Source organism: Malaclemys terrapin, chromosome 1 (assembly GCF_027887155.1).
Source record: "Malaclemys terrapin pileata isolate rMalTer1 chromosome 1, rMalTer1.hap1, whole genome shotgun sequence".
Lineage (NCBI taxonomy): Eukaryota > Metazoa > Chordata > Testudines > Emydidae > Malaclemys > Malaclemys terrapin.
This window is the reverse complement of record NC_071505.1, coordinates 177335698-177349334: the sequence shown is the minus strand read 5'-3', so window position 1 is coordinate 177349334 and position 13637 is coordinate 177335698. Positions and strand designations below refer to the sequence as shown.

Sequence of the window (13637 nt, the reverse complement as noted above, 5' to 3'; positions counted from 1 at the left end):
CTAGCCGTACTGAAGGTGTGGCTTAGGTAGAACTCATTCCTTTACTATGGGAAATCTCTTCGCAATAGATAACGCAGACATTCATGAAGCTACGAACTCCTGCACAAAAGAGGTTTTAGAAAATGAAATTTTGCCTTGTCACCTTAAGTTCTACAGTGCAATCAATTTACTCTGGTAAATTAAATGGACTTGCTAGTAACTTGTGTTTGCAACTGGGATAAAATGGAGTTAAAAATTAAATTCAGTAATAACAGGAGAATCACTGTAGCACAAATATCAGTCTGTTTACTGTCAATAACTACTGCTAATATAAATATATATGTATTTCATGGTACCATAGATTATATGGGGAGGACTGGTGAAAGTGTCAAGCCAGATCAGCTTTCATGCCTACCAACTTTGACAATGTCTAAATAAAACCATGTGTTTTTTAAAACAATATTGAAACTTACCTTTCAGAATCCATGATAGTATGCAACCTGTGGGCTATAGTTAATACTGTGCAGTTGTGAAACTCCCTCCGGATGGTGGACTGCACTAGGTTATCGGTTTCCATGTCAACAGAGGCTGTTGCCTCATCTAAGATCAGAATTTTTGTCTTCCGTAGCAAAGCCCGGGCAAGACACACAAGCTGCCTCTGCCCAACACTGTTAAACACATTTGAAAACAGTGTCATTTCAATAACTTTGCAAAAGCATTGCTATGATTCCACCCACAATAAATGCTAAATAATTCCATGATCGGGTTATTTTGTAGAGAGAAAGCAATGAGTAGGATAATTTGTTTAAATAGTTAGCAAAACCACATGCTTATAATCTATTTTAGAGGCACATCCCTGGTTCCATTTTCCAGATGGATGCATATTTGCATCCAGTTTCCACGTTAACTTAATGCCCACTATTTTATTCACGTCCTAGTTTGGACATGGGATACGTTTGAAAGAGACTGCTACACAACAGATGATTATTAAATTATGTATTTTACAGTGGTAGGAGTTGGTTCAGGATGAGAATTTTAAAGACTCTCTTATGCTATCTTTGGAAATGTAATGTCCCTTTTTGAAATTCCATTTTTTTCAGATGCATTGGATGCAGATGCATTCCAATTTATTAACTACCTTTCCATTTCTGCTCTGCTTTTTTAAATTCTGGATTGCCACTCTGCTGCTAAAAGCTTATCAAGCATTTATATAAATTTCTCAGATTTTAGCAGACTGCAACGGCCTGACTCTTACACTCAGAAATTTTCTATCCCATAAAGTGTCACCGTCCCTGGCATATCTTTGAAATAACAATGCACTGTAAAGAGAAACTGAACAGCTACTCCACTACACTGAACACTGAATAGAAGATATAATATAGCGCATATGATGGTGTTCTTTTGGTTATATTTTGTTCCCTTTCTTTTTCTTCTTACTTTATATATTGTTACTTTTTTCTCTGATATCAGTTATTCTGTCTGTGGCGGTCCTTCCCCTGCCTTGGACTATTTGCTCATTCCTCAAACACCTATAATAGATTTTAAGGCCAGAAGAGACCATTAGATCATCTGGTCTGACCTCCTGTGTAACATGGCCATAAAATTTCACCCAGTTACTATTTAGCTAGTGACCACAAATTGCTTTACAAGAGTCATTCTATTTAGAATGATGGAGTCACTTTTGTGATATGGAAAAACATTAGAATACTGTCATGTAGAATGTATTGAAGGAAAATCAAGTTAGCATACCAGAAGAGCTCCCTCGCCAGTAGATACTAAAAATTTTATACCTGAGGTTTTCACCACCTTCTGAAATCTCATGAAGGAGTTTCTTTGGGAGTGACTGGACAAAATTCTTTAAGTCACACAACTCCACTGCCTCCCACAGCTCATGATCAGAATATTTTCCAAAGGGATCCAAGTTAGATTGGAGGGTCCCAGAGAACAAGACAGGGTCCTAAGAAATAATATAAAATGCCTAAGCAGTAGCATCACAAAGCTTAAAAAGCAAAACAATGTTTTTCAACAAACTCACAGGAATGTTAAGATTTTAATCAAGGTATTCTAGAAATAATGCATTTTAAAGGCAAACTGTAATATTTGAAATCTGAATGAAAAGGCAAAACTAGCTATGCTCAAATTATTTACTATGCTCAAATTATTTAACACCACAAAGCCTAAAAAGGGGGGGGGGGAGGAGAAGACAGAGAGAGAGAGAGGTCTATCCTATGTCTTTGGTAAATGAAAATATATATTCAAATATATGTATTAAAAAAAGAAGAATGTGTACATTTAGCAAAGAACATTGTGTGTTTAAAAAAAAAATCCACTAGCTTTCTATAAATGTATCCATGGGCCAGTGTTTTTAAAGCACCTAAAGAGGCAGATAGGCAAAAGCCGGTAAGTGCTATTGAAAATCCCAGGAGGTGTCTATCTGCATCTTTAGGCACTTAAACCTTTAAGAATCTGGTTTTGTGCTTTTAGATGACAGGGATTTAATATTAAATTGAAATCACCTACCATCAGGCTACTTTTAATTTTGCAATATGACCAAGTATTATTTGATTACATTCAAAGCTCTCTTTTCTTGGGGCATGCCCATTAATGAGTAACTTTGGAGTTTTCAATATTAGCCATAATTCCAGTAATAATATCCTGATTTATCTTTCATCTGGTGAATTGGTACAAAATGGAGCCTTTCTTATAGTTACAGTTTCAGCATTTGGGATTTAGAATTTCTTCATAGATATGCAATAACTAATGTTTGAATGAACTAGAAGTGTCTATACCGAAACAGATTTTACCTGTGGAATAATGTTAAGATTGCCACGTAGATCATGTAGTCCAATAGTTGATATATCAATTCCATCTATAATTATTTTGCCTCCGTCTCTCTCTATAATTCTAAACAAGCAATTCGTGAGTGTTGATTTACCAGCTCCTGTTCTTCCTACAATTCCAACCTGGAACAAGATATTAAATTTAAAAGAAAAACTAATTTAATAATGGAGGGTTTAGTAAACTAACACTTCAATTTCTTTTTAGTGACTTTAAACACTGTAGATAGATATGAGTTAGAAAAGAACACTGCCCCTTTGTCCATAGCCCAGTGGTTTAGGCCCCACCTCTGATCTTCCTTAACTCTCTCATACTTCGGTTGGGAATCATCATCAGGATCCTGACTGTCCAGTTTTCTGTGGGGGTAGGAGGGAATTCCCAAAGAAGTGTTTTGTGGTATCCACCCAAAAGCTAACATTCCCATCCGCTGGCACTGCAGCAGCACAGAAATCTAGGGCCAGATTGTGATCCCCTTGCTCATACTAGTGAGCTCACATGAGTAGTTCCTTTGGCTCATGACTTTGTTCATACTGTTTCTGGAGATAAACTAACCTAACTATGGTTGATGCCCAAACAAGAAATAAAAGGATCTGTGTTAATGCTGCCCTCATTAGAAACATACTCATTTACCATACGTAAAAGACAAAAAAGAAAAATAAATGTCTGGGAAATGGAGAGCAAAAGATTATTACAAAAAAATTGGTTGCATAAGTTTACTGTGAGGCACTCAGCACTTGATAGGATTGGTTTCTAATTGGCATTACTAATCAAGCTATAGTATAACTTGAAACTAAAGTCTGTTGTTTAAAAACCTTGGTCCAGATCTTCAGCTTCTGTAAATCAGTGGAGTCCCATTCAAGTCAGTTGAGCTACATCAATTTACACCATATGAGCATCTGTCCCCTTGTATCTAATGTTGCCATTAATAAAACTTAGATTAAAATATACTTTTTCCTTTGTCTGTTCAACCATTTAGAAAATAGTTTCATGAATTCCAATAGCTTAATATTTACATACCCAGTAAGAATTATCCTAATTTGGACTCCTTCAGTTATGCTTTCATACATGAAATCTATTGAATGTAGAAAATTAAGGGGCCAATTAAACTATTTTTGATTATTTCGTATTATGTACAATACCTTCTCTTTACTGTGCGTTTGGAAGGAGACATCCTGTAGGGCCAAACCAAGATCTGTTCTATACCGAGCTTGGTAATTAATGAACTCTATTATCCCTTTATTGGGCCATCCCATCGGGGGCCTTTTAGACATTATCCAGGGGGCCTGAAATTAAATTAACATTGTTTTAGTGCACTGCTTTACATTTTTACAAGCCACTTGGAATACTTGATGCAAGCCATTTATAATTTTAAAAATACAAGTAAACACATGATGATGACTCACACTCAATCCAATGCACTGAGAAGTCAGACAGCTTCTTGGACATCAGGATTTTTAATTAAAAAATACTTCACCACATGCAGAGGCATCACATAATCCTTCTCAGTAACCAGACTCAGACAAAGATTGCACATATTTATTTAGAGAGCTACCTTAGGTACCTTGATTATTTTACCAACTCACAGACCTGAGTTTTGAAAGAGACTCAGGCTTCCAAGGCCCTGGCTGTTAGTAGTTTGTAATACATTCACTATTCTCAGCCAAGTACAGCCTGCACCTTTCTAACAACTTTATTCATGTCTGCAATGCCACTTACTTTGAAAAAGATGCCTAGGACACACTGTTTGGACTATATCAGGAGCGAACCCATGCTAGTTAAGGTCAGGAATCACTTTGGCTTATTTGGCCCACTATGGGAAGTAGCAGTATTTGAGAATGGCAGCCCTGGCTCTTGGAGTCTGGAGCCCAAACCAGTGAAGCCACCATAGAGGAGCTTCGACAGCAGAGAGGAGAGGGACATTCTGTGAAGCCAGCCCTTCTTATACCCCAGCAGGTTTGTTCTCCTCTCATGGAAGCGGAGCGGAACACTCCAACCTAGAGTTGTGATGGGCAACTGTTATTCTAGTTACAGTAATTCACAGAATATCCACTCCTACCTTGCAACTTTTGTATCAGCCTAGTAGCAAAGGTTTTGATGATGGCAAATATCTCAAGCTCTGTAGTGAATGGAACATCCAGGGCCGGCTCTAGGTTTTTTGCCGCCACAAGCAAAAATTTTTTTGGCTGCCCCCCACCCCAGCCCTGGGCTCTCTCTTCCTCCCCACCCACACCCCCTGCCGCCCCAGCCCTGGGCTCCCCCTCACCAAACGTTACCTCCTCATTCACCACAGCAATCCCCGTTTACACTTGCAGTGGGGATCAAACTGTTTCTCCTATTTTTATTTCACTTGAGTATAAATCTCGCCTCCGCAACTCCATCTTTAGTACTCCAAATGCACATGGAAGGCATAGGGACTAATCCTCAAACCTTGTACCCGGAAAGGGATGGGGATCTAGTAAAGAGGGTTCAGGCAGAGGAGCGGGTGTGCGGGTGCTTGGGGGTTCTACACTGGCAGAGAAGTGGGGTATGATGTACTCGCAGAGGAGGGTGGAGGAGGAGAGGGGGTATCAGGAGGGTTGCGGGAGAAGAGGTGCAGGGGAAGGGGGAGGTGTGGGAGGAGAGGGCTGGGGGGAGGGTACAAGGGGAGAGATGCGGGTGAAGGGAGAGTACAAGGGGAAGGAATGCGGTGAAGGAGCAATGGGGGGAGGTACACGTAAAGAGGCTGCGAGCGGGATTGGGGGTGCAAGGGCTGAGAGGGACAGGTGCTGACAGCTGCTTCCCCAGCCCCATGCAGGCAGAGCCGAGAGGACGGACACTGACCCCCAGGTGCCTGAGCCGCGGGGGTCCCCCGGTGGGGCAGTATCCCCCACTGCCCCGCTCGGAGCCGGGCTCTGCCTCTCCCCGCCCCTGGCGCTGTGGGGGCCTGGGACAAGCAGCGCGGAGCTGAGGCGGGGGAGGTGCGCGGCGGACTGGGTCCGGGGGCAAGAGAGGGCAGCCCAGCTACTCGCCCTGTCAGCGCGCGAGCCGGGATCCGTGCCCCCTGCCCAGCCCGGTGGCACCCTGCACAGCCCACTCGGGCGGGGAAACGCCACGCCACCCTGGGGAGACTCAGAGCAGCAGCGGTGGTGGCAGCAGGACCCCTCCTCCCTCCCTGCATCCCGGGGTCCGCTTCTCTCCCTCCCCGGCTCCTCACACATTCCGGGAGTCCCTCTCGCCACTGCAGCCCGGGCTTGGCTCCAGGGGACGATGCTCTGGCTCTCCAGCGGCAGGGCTCTGGTCAGGGCCGGCTCCCAGCTTTTTGCTGCCCCAAGCAAAAAAAAAAAAAAAAAGGGGGGGGGGGGGCGGAGTGCCGCCTGCGCGCCCTTGGAAAATGCCACCCCACGCACATGTTTGGAGCACTGGTGCCTAGAGCCAACCCTGCCTGTATCGTTGCACCACTGTATATTTCTGATTTGCAATCAAGGGGTGTGAGTGCAACTCATGTAGACATACTCAACAAGCTGGATTAGCAGGGAAGCAGTGACAGCATGGCTTCTTCATGGGCTGTACATACCCTCCTGGGTAATTACTCTGGCAGCTAGCCTGCATTGAAGTCCATGCTGCTGTGACTTCACTGCTCCAGTAGCCAAGCTAGCTAGCTAAACTGTCTCAGGTTCATCTACATGAGCTGTCATCACACTCCGTGATTGTAGTATAGATATACCCACAGACAAATTCAGATAGTAGTTCATGACGAGACTTAGAGATTTAAGATTTATTTTATGTATTTGTTTGTTTCTAACTATCATAGCTATCACAAAGTCTGATGTCAAGAAACTTACTGGTCAACATTAAAAATACAAAACTTTTCTGACTATTATTGTAAAGAAAAAGTCAAATACATTAGTTTGTGAATGCATCACGCTTTGAGAATGTATGTATATTATTAATTATAAGATGCCATTTGTATTAGTCATTCAATTTCTTTTCTTTTTATCAGTTAGTCACAAGCTTATACACATATATGAAATAATATCCAAATACTCAGTTTATATTTAGTCTTCTAAAATGCTCACCTCTTTGTCCATTTTTTCATATTCACAAACTCTTTCAATGGAAACTCCATTAGTTTCAATTTCACATGCTTTACGCACCCAAAAATTCAAAGTTTGAGTTATCTGGAAAAAAAAAAAAAAGATATATTCATGAGATGGTCTAGGTCAGGGGTCCCAACACGGTGCCCGCAGGCACCATGGCGCCTGGGGCGTCTAAGTGCACCCGCGTACTGGCCGGCGGACGAGCATCCGCCGAAATGCCGCCGAGAAGCAGCGTCATCCAGAAGCGTCGCCACCGAAATGCCGCCAATTTTCGGTGGCATTTCGGCGGCGATGCCTCTGGATGACACTGCTGCTCTGAGGCATTTCGGTGGCGACACCTATTGACATTGCCGCTTGTCGGTGGCATTTCGGCGGATGCTCGTCCGCCGCCATGGTCCTCTGTGGCTTGTCGTCTGTGCCTGCCAGACTAAAAAGGTTGGGGACTACTGGTCTAGGTTTATCTGGTCCTGCCACAGCATAGTGGGCTGGATTTAATGACATCTTGAGACCCCCTTAACCCTACATTTCTATGATTCACTCCGCAGAATGTGTTAAAATTGCTTGGCCTTCGTAAACAGCATAATATATTTCAGATATGTATATTAGATAGCAAGAAATAGCATCAAAACACAATGTCAGCTGCTTAGATAGTTCCAGAAGATGCAGAGCACAAGTCAGGAGTTGGTATGCAAAGCTGGCTTTAAGCTTTCACTGCATTGATCCCAGTGCTACTCTGAGCACTTCTTCCACCATTTGCTGTGTTAGAAAAACTAGCTCAGGATCAGTGTAGGGTACAGGGCACCCTGGCTATCACCTTTTCCCCAGTAACCAAGCTCCCCTTCTGTGTTACACTGGCAGAAAGAGGAAGTGTAGGTTTATGAGCCTGTGTTGTATGTGTACTGTTGCAGTATTCCCTTTACACTGGGACAATCCTCCCTGAGCCATTTACACAAGTATCTTAACAGCGTGGCAAAAGCAGCTGCAGTGCACCTGGGGATCAGGTCCATAGTGTCTGCCAAATCACTTCTATCCTCAAGCACTGAGAAGCTATTTCTGCAAGTACTCGTGCTACCTAGACCAATATCTGCAAGTTAATGCAGTGGATACTAATTTTATGTGAATTCTCACAGTTGCCATGTGATGGCTATGAAATGACATGCTCAGGTACAGCAGTACAAAATTGGTCTATTTTAAACTGTTCTAAGACATTGTACATTATATATCAGAACTAAAAAATATACTTTAACAAAACTGGTTGGTGACAAAATGGGTTAATAAACTAGCCATCCGAGGTTACAATTTTGTCCTGAGGGAGGAATATTTAAAGATGACCCTAAAGGCTTCTGAACAAAAAATAATCAGTTGTACTGAGATCACATATTTAACCAAACGTGTATAAGATTAAAAGGCAAATAAAACAGCTAGTTTGTAATATACCTATCTGAAAAGACCTGAGTTCAGAGCTGTGATCCTCCAATTAAGATGCCTGTGTTTTGGTGTTAAGGCATGCAGGAAATGAAATACCCTTTCTTGTGTTGATGCAATCTGTTGCAGGGAAATCACAGAACACTGAATTCAGGTCTTAGCAGGTATAAAGTCTTGCAGTAGCCAGTATCATCTTCATGGGTATAGTGATATAGCTGTCCATGTCACTTTACCCCAAAGAGCATACATTCTAATTTTAGATAACAGGATGAGTGAGAGAGAGAGAGAGAGAGAGAGAGAGAGAAAGTACTCAGGAGATAGGACCAAACTATCAAGATATTGTGGATGCGTGGGTTTTTAAAACTCTTTAAATCGTTAGATTTTATTGTCTCTCTAGCCACTAATCAACACAGTTCTAGCCCTCCTTATTACAAGGGACATGCTTGCCAAATGTGGTCCCAACTATGCTTTTTTTTTTTTTTTTTTTTTTTTTTTTAACAACATAGGGCCATTGGAAATGTTTCCATTAAATACTTCAATACCAATACAAAACTAATTTTTAAACCAACCTCCTCCTTGCAATGATGGCAACCTAAATATTGCAGCTAGTGCAACTAGAAAGCACGCATCTGAAAACATGACTGCAATTGACTAGACTACCTCCCTTCTCCAAGCTAGCAAAATACCAAAAGTAAGCCACCCAGTGTAGTAAGTTTGATATTTAAAATTCTGTTTCAATATTCCAATATTTTGTTGTTGCATTTAAACCTATCAATATATGAATTGTTAATAATACATAAACTTTCATAATTAGTGTAAATTCAAAGAAAAACACATAGTAATGAGAGTACATTCTGCTCAGTTACATCCATGAGATTAAAAGTTGCACAGGTGTAACTGTGCAGAATTTGGCCTACGAAATTTTACCCCAGTCATTCTTGCCTTCCATATGAAATATTGTAGAAGCATCAAAACTATACCATCACTTACATTCAGTGCATATGATATGGATAAACCCACTGTAGAGGAATTCACTGTATTTCCAGCCAGCACTGCAAACAAGGCAGCAAAGAAAACCATCAGGTTTCCTAGAAATTCAAGCCTGACAGCCAACCACCTGTAGTCAATGTAGCCAGAAAAAAAAATTGACTTATCTACAGAATTTTTATTATGGAACATTGATAATATAGTAAAAATTCAACAATTAGTTCTTATAGCACTTTTCATCAATGTACTTTACAAAGAAAGTAAGTATCATTATCTCCATTTTACAGATGGGGAAACTGAGGCACAGAGGATAAGTGACTTGCCCAAGATTACCCAACAGGCCAGTGGCAGAGCTGGAACAGTCCAGTGCTCTGTCAGCTAGGCCAGACATCTCCCCAATCCATATATATAGACACCAACTCCACAAATAAGACTGAATCTAGCTTTGAGTTCTATAAGACTTATTTATCTCCTAATCCCCCCAGAATAAATATTTCCCTCCTGCAATTGCACAACAAATTTTATGTTGGGGCAGAATAAAATTCTAATCCCCCTGAAGTCAAAACTCCCATTGACTTCAATGGGGCCAGGATTTTATTCTTATTGTTTCAATGATGATATGTGAAAAACTATGACACTTTCTTTACTAAAATTCTATACCTTAAAAAACACACCCCACGTTAACATCTGGAAATGAACAGATGGAGGATCTAACCCCATTTCCCTGCTAAAGTATAAACCCTCATCACTTCATCAACCCATCTGACTCACACTTTCAACATTCTGAAGAACATATTATCATTCTAACAAATACAGCCGATATACTTGAAGCAACAAGAGATTCTCTTTTTTTAAAAATTCAGCTTTTAACAAATAATCTTTTTAAAGTGAGAAATACTGAAGTGCTCATGAAATATGCACTTTCCAATTGCATCTCTTTATAAAATCATGTAGGGAAAAATTAGACAGTTTATAATTCTCCCCTTCCAGCAGCTGTTAGTAGACTTCATTGTTGTAGAATATTCTCATCGCAGAGCAAGCATATCTATCTCCTATAAATTAATTGGATTCCTGCACACAGAGGACGACATACCCCATTGCCTAGATACAAACCACAAAGCCAGTACTAAGAGTGCTGAACAAGTTACAGTACTTACACACATTTTAGGATTGTTTTAATCTCTTAAGGAGCCTGCTCCCATCAAAGCTTATTATTTTAGCCCCTGATTTCAACAGGAGCAGGATTTGACCCACTCTGCATAACTTCTGTAAATTCTAGATTGTTAATACAGTACCTGTTTGAGATAACATTGTTGTAGAAGCAAACCAAGTTCTCATTCACCACATCTTTGTTTTGTCTAATGAATCTTTCTTGGTGTCCAAATGCTCGGATTGTAGACAGTCCTAAGAGAGTTTCACTGAAGTGGGAGATCACAGGAGAGTGTGATGCTCCAGCTAATCGTCGGATTTGTCGTGAACTAGCTATGTAGTATCGCTAAGGAAACAACAGATACAAAAGAGGCAGATTCTAAGTTACTATAAAGACTGGAAAAAGATTAGAAAACAAGTTTCACACAGCTTTGAAACTTCAAGTACAACTTGTGGCTTATTTGCATATCATAATCAAAAAAGGCCAAACAATTTTAGCAGAGAACTTTTCAAAAATTTCTCTTAATTCAGGGGGGTGCATAATGGCTGTGTCTTAATGTAATAACCAGGCATGTAAACTACTAGGAGGGCTAGCAGTAAGAAGAGTGTCATTTCCAAAATTGCCATCACTCCTGTTGTAACATACACCTATTAAGGAGATGAACTAAACTTTATATTGGAATTTCCTGACTTATGTTCAAATGAGGATCCACCTTAATTTTCATCAGTATAATTATGTATATTCTCAAATCTTGATCAAATGTTGATAGCCTCTCTGCTCCCTCATTTATATCTATTAGCATAGCGTACATTATGAACATGTCTGACATCAACAGAGCCTGGAACAGAGATAGGAAAGCCGATGTTTCACAGGACAGTTTTTCTGACACATTAAAATGACAGTTGAAATTTAGTTAAGGGATTTCTCTAAGTTCCTGCTAGAAGTCATATCTGTGCTATATATTATCTTGAAGCAAGCTAGGCCCTACAAATATCTGTATGTGTTGTTCCAGGGTAGCACACACCCTACTTCAGTTTTTGCTTTGACTCTCTGTTTTCCCATATCACACGCCCATTTTTTTGTCATACAATTTTATTGGTTTTCTTAGGGGGACTACAATATAATAACTTGTAAGAGAAAAATAGATGAGCAGGAAAGAATAGAAGTCACTGACAAAGACAGGCATTACTGTAGGAAACATTCAAAATGTATTTTACTACTCTGGATACTTGTGAGAAGTGTGTGTGTGGGCTGGGGGGCAGAGAATTGGTGTTGCAGAATACTAAAATATAAGTTTCTTAGGTTTCTACTTTGGCTTTTCAGGCAAAATTTACAATTTACACCCAATTGTTTTAGACAATGCTTAATATTGATTCTGTTTCAGTCTCTTTCTCTCACACACACATGGAAAATACATATCTCTTGTTGTAAAAGTTTAAGAAACTTACTTGGATAATAAAATACAGGTATCCAAGGGGAATAACTACCAGTATGAAGAGAGGTGAAGCAGACATGATTACTAGAATGGTTCCAATAACATCTAGTGTACAGTTTAACCAGGTCCGTAAGTAGTAATGGAAGCGTAGATCAATGATAAACATGTCCTGTGATATTACACACAAAAATTAGTTTTAATGTCTCCTTACTAAAACTGTAGACATTTCTCAAGAAACTGTCCTTAGACTCTGAACTCAAACAACCAAAATCCTTTTACTGCAGCAAAAATTGTTGGGGGAAAAGTGTTGGTGACATACTGATATACAACGGATTAATTTAACATATTGTAGTCTGTTGAATACTACAAACAGATATAATTACTCACATTTCCCATCTGAACTTTGCTCGGTAGACGTTGTTAGAGGCTTGTTGCTAAAATATCAGACTGTTCCATAGTTGGTGAGTATGCTCTGTAGCTTAATGTGCCAAACTGAACTGCCACAGACTAATTCATAGTGGCAGCTAAATACTCCCCTCTCAAAATACTATTAGGCAAGAGAAGGCATATAAGACTGGGAACCAGAGACCATGAATTCAACTCTCAACTTTTCTACTCACTCCTGTTATTTCTGTTCCTTTTACAATCTGTAAGGCCTCATAACCCCCTGAGAGGTTATAAAAGCTGGGAACAAAAGCCCTGATTCTCATAAGGCAGATCCAAGTCTCATTTACTTAGCCACACTGCCTTTCAGAAAGAAGCTACCAAATCTAAGGATGTGGTTATGATATCTGTTTCAGTGCAATATGCATCCTCCAGTCCACAGAAGATAGCAGCCTACCAGCAATTGCACATCATCCTTTAGCTCAAGTAGCAGACGTCTATGGGCACTGCTGAAGCTTGTGGGTTCAAACTGTGCTTATGAGAGGAACGGGGAGCATTACAGTTATATGAAATAGAATTCTTTTGTTTTTTAAAAAAATGTAAGATGTTATATACAAAAAATACAAATTACAAATGTTAAGGTTGCAAAATCATGCACTCAAAAGTTAGGAAAGGTCATTCCCTAAGCACCGTCCATTCTGTGCATTGAAAGAAGTATTGGGCCGGAGGTGAAGGGGATTCTAACTTGAATTTCGCACCTTAGTTTGTCTGTAACCTTTTATATCAAGTAGCAACGCATTAGCAAGATATAAAAATTATAAACTTTGAAAATCAGTGGGACATTTCATTCCATATTCTTTATGAAAATATGTGTATTATATGAATATGACATAACTGAGCAATACTTTATGCAAGATGGCACATGTAAGATATCATTGGAAAGGTTATGATTTATTGAATGTGATTAATTTGTATGCTTGTATCATTTCTGTATATGAAGTTAGGAATATTAACTATGTATCTGTATTTCAAATGTGTTACTTTGGATGTCGCCCCCAACCAGCCCTTCAGGTTCAACAATGAAAAAGCCAGACAGGGCTAATGGGCCATTAGCAGAGACAATGGACTGTGAATAAGCTTAGTCTTCCTGTGGATGCTCCAGACAGCCTAGAAGTAATGGCTACCACAGCCCTGTAGAGACATGGGTCTGAGTCACCTGGTACTGGACCACTCCTTGTAATGCCAGTATTCTTCCACTGGGAGACAAAGGGTTCCCGCCATACACAAGACTACAAGAGCTATATTAGGCAGGGGAGTGACATCATCGTGTTTTTCCTCTGCCTCCCCACTCAAAGAGACACTG

At 40.3% G+C, this 13637-nt stretch overlaps 1 protein-coding gene across 1 annotated transcript in view; it reads right to left on the bottom strand.

The window, feature by feature from the left end:
• LOC128847638 (multidrug resistance-associated protein 1-like) overlaps positions 1-13637 on the bottom strand; it is a 54091-nt gene that overhangs the window by 805 nt on the left and 39649 nt on the right. The window contains exons 20-27 of the mRNA XM_054047212.1: positions 11904-12059; positions 10601-10800; positions 9309-9435; positions 6873-6974; positions 3957-4100; positions 2784-2942; positions 1770-1936; positions 453-647 (exon numbers count right to left, since the gene is read on the bottom strand). Coding sequence (XP_053903187.1) covers positions 453-647; positions 1770-1936; positions 2784-2942; positions 3957-4100; positions 6873-6974; positions 9309-9435; positions 10601-10800; positions 11904-12059 — 1250 coding nt within the window. The remainder of the gene's footprint in view (positions 1-452; positions 648-1769; positions 1937-2783; positions 2943-3956; positions 4101-6872; positions 6975-9308; positions 9436-10600; positions 10801-11903; positions 12060-13637) is intronic.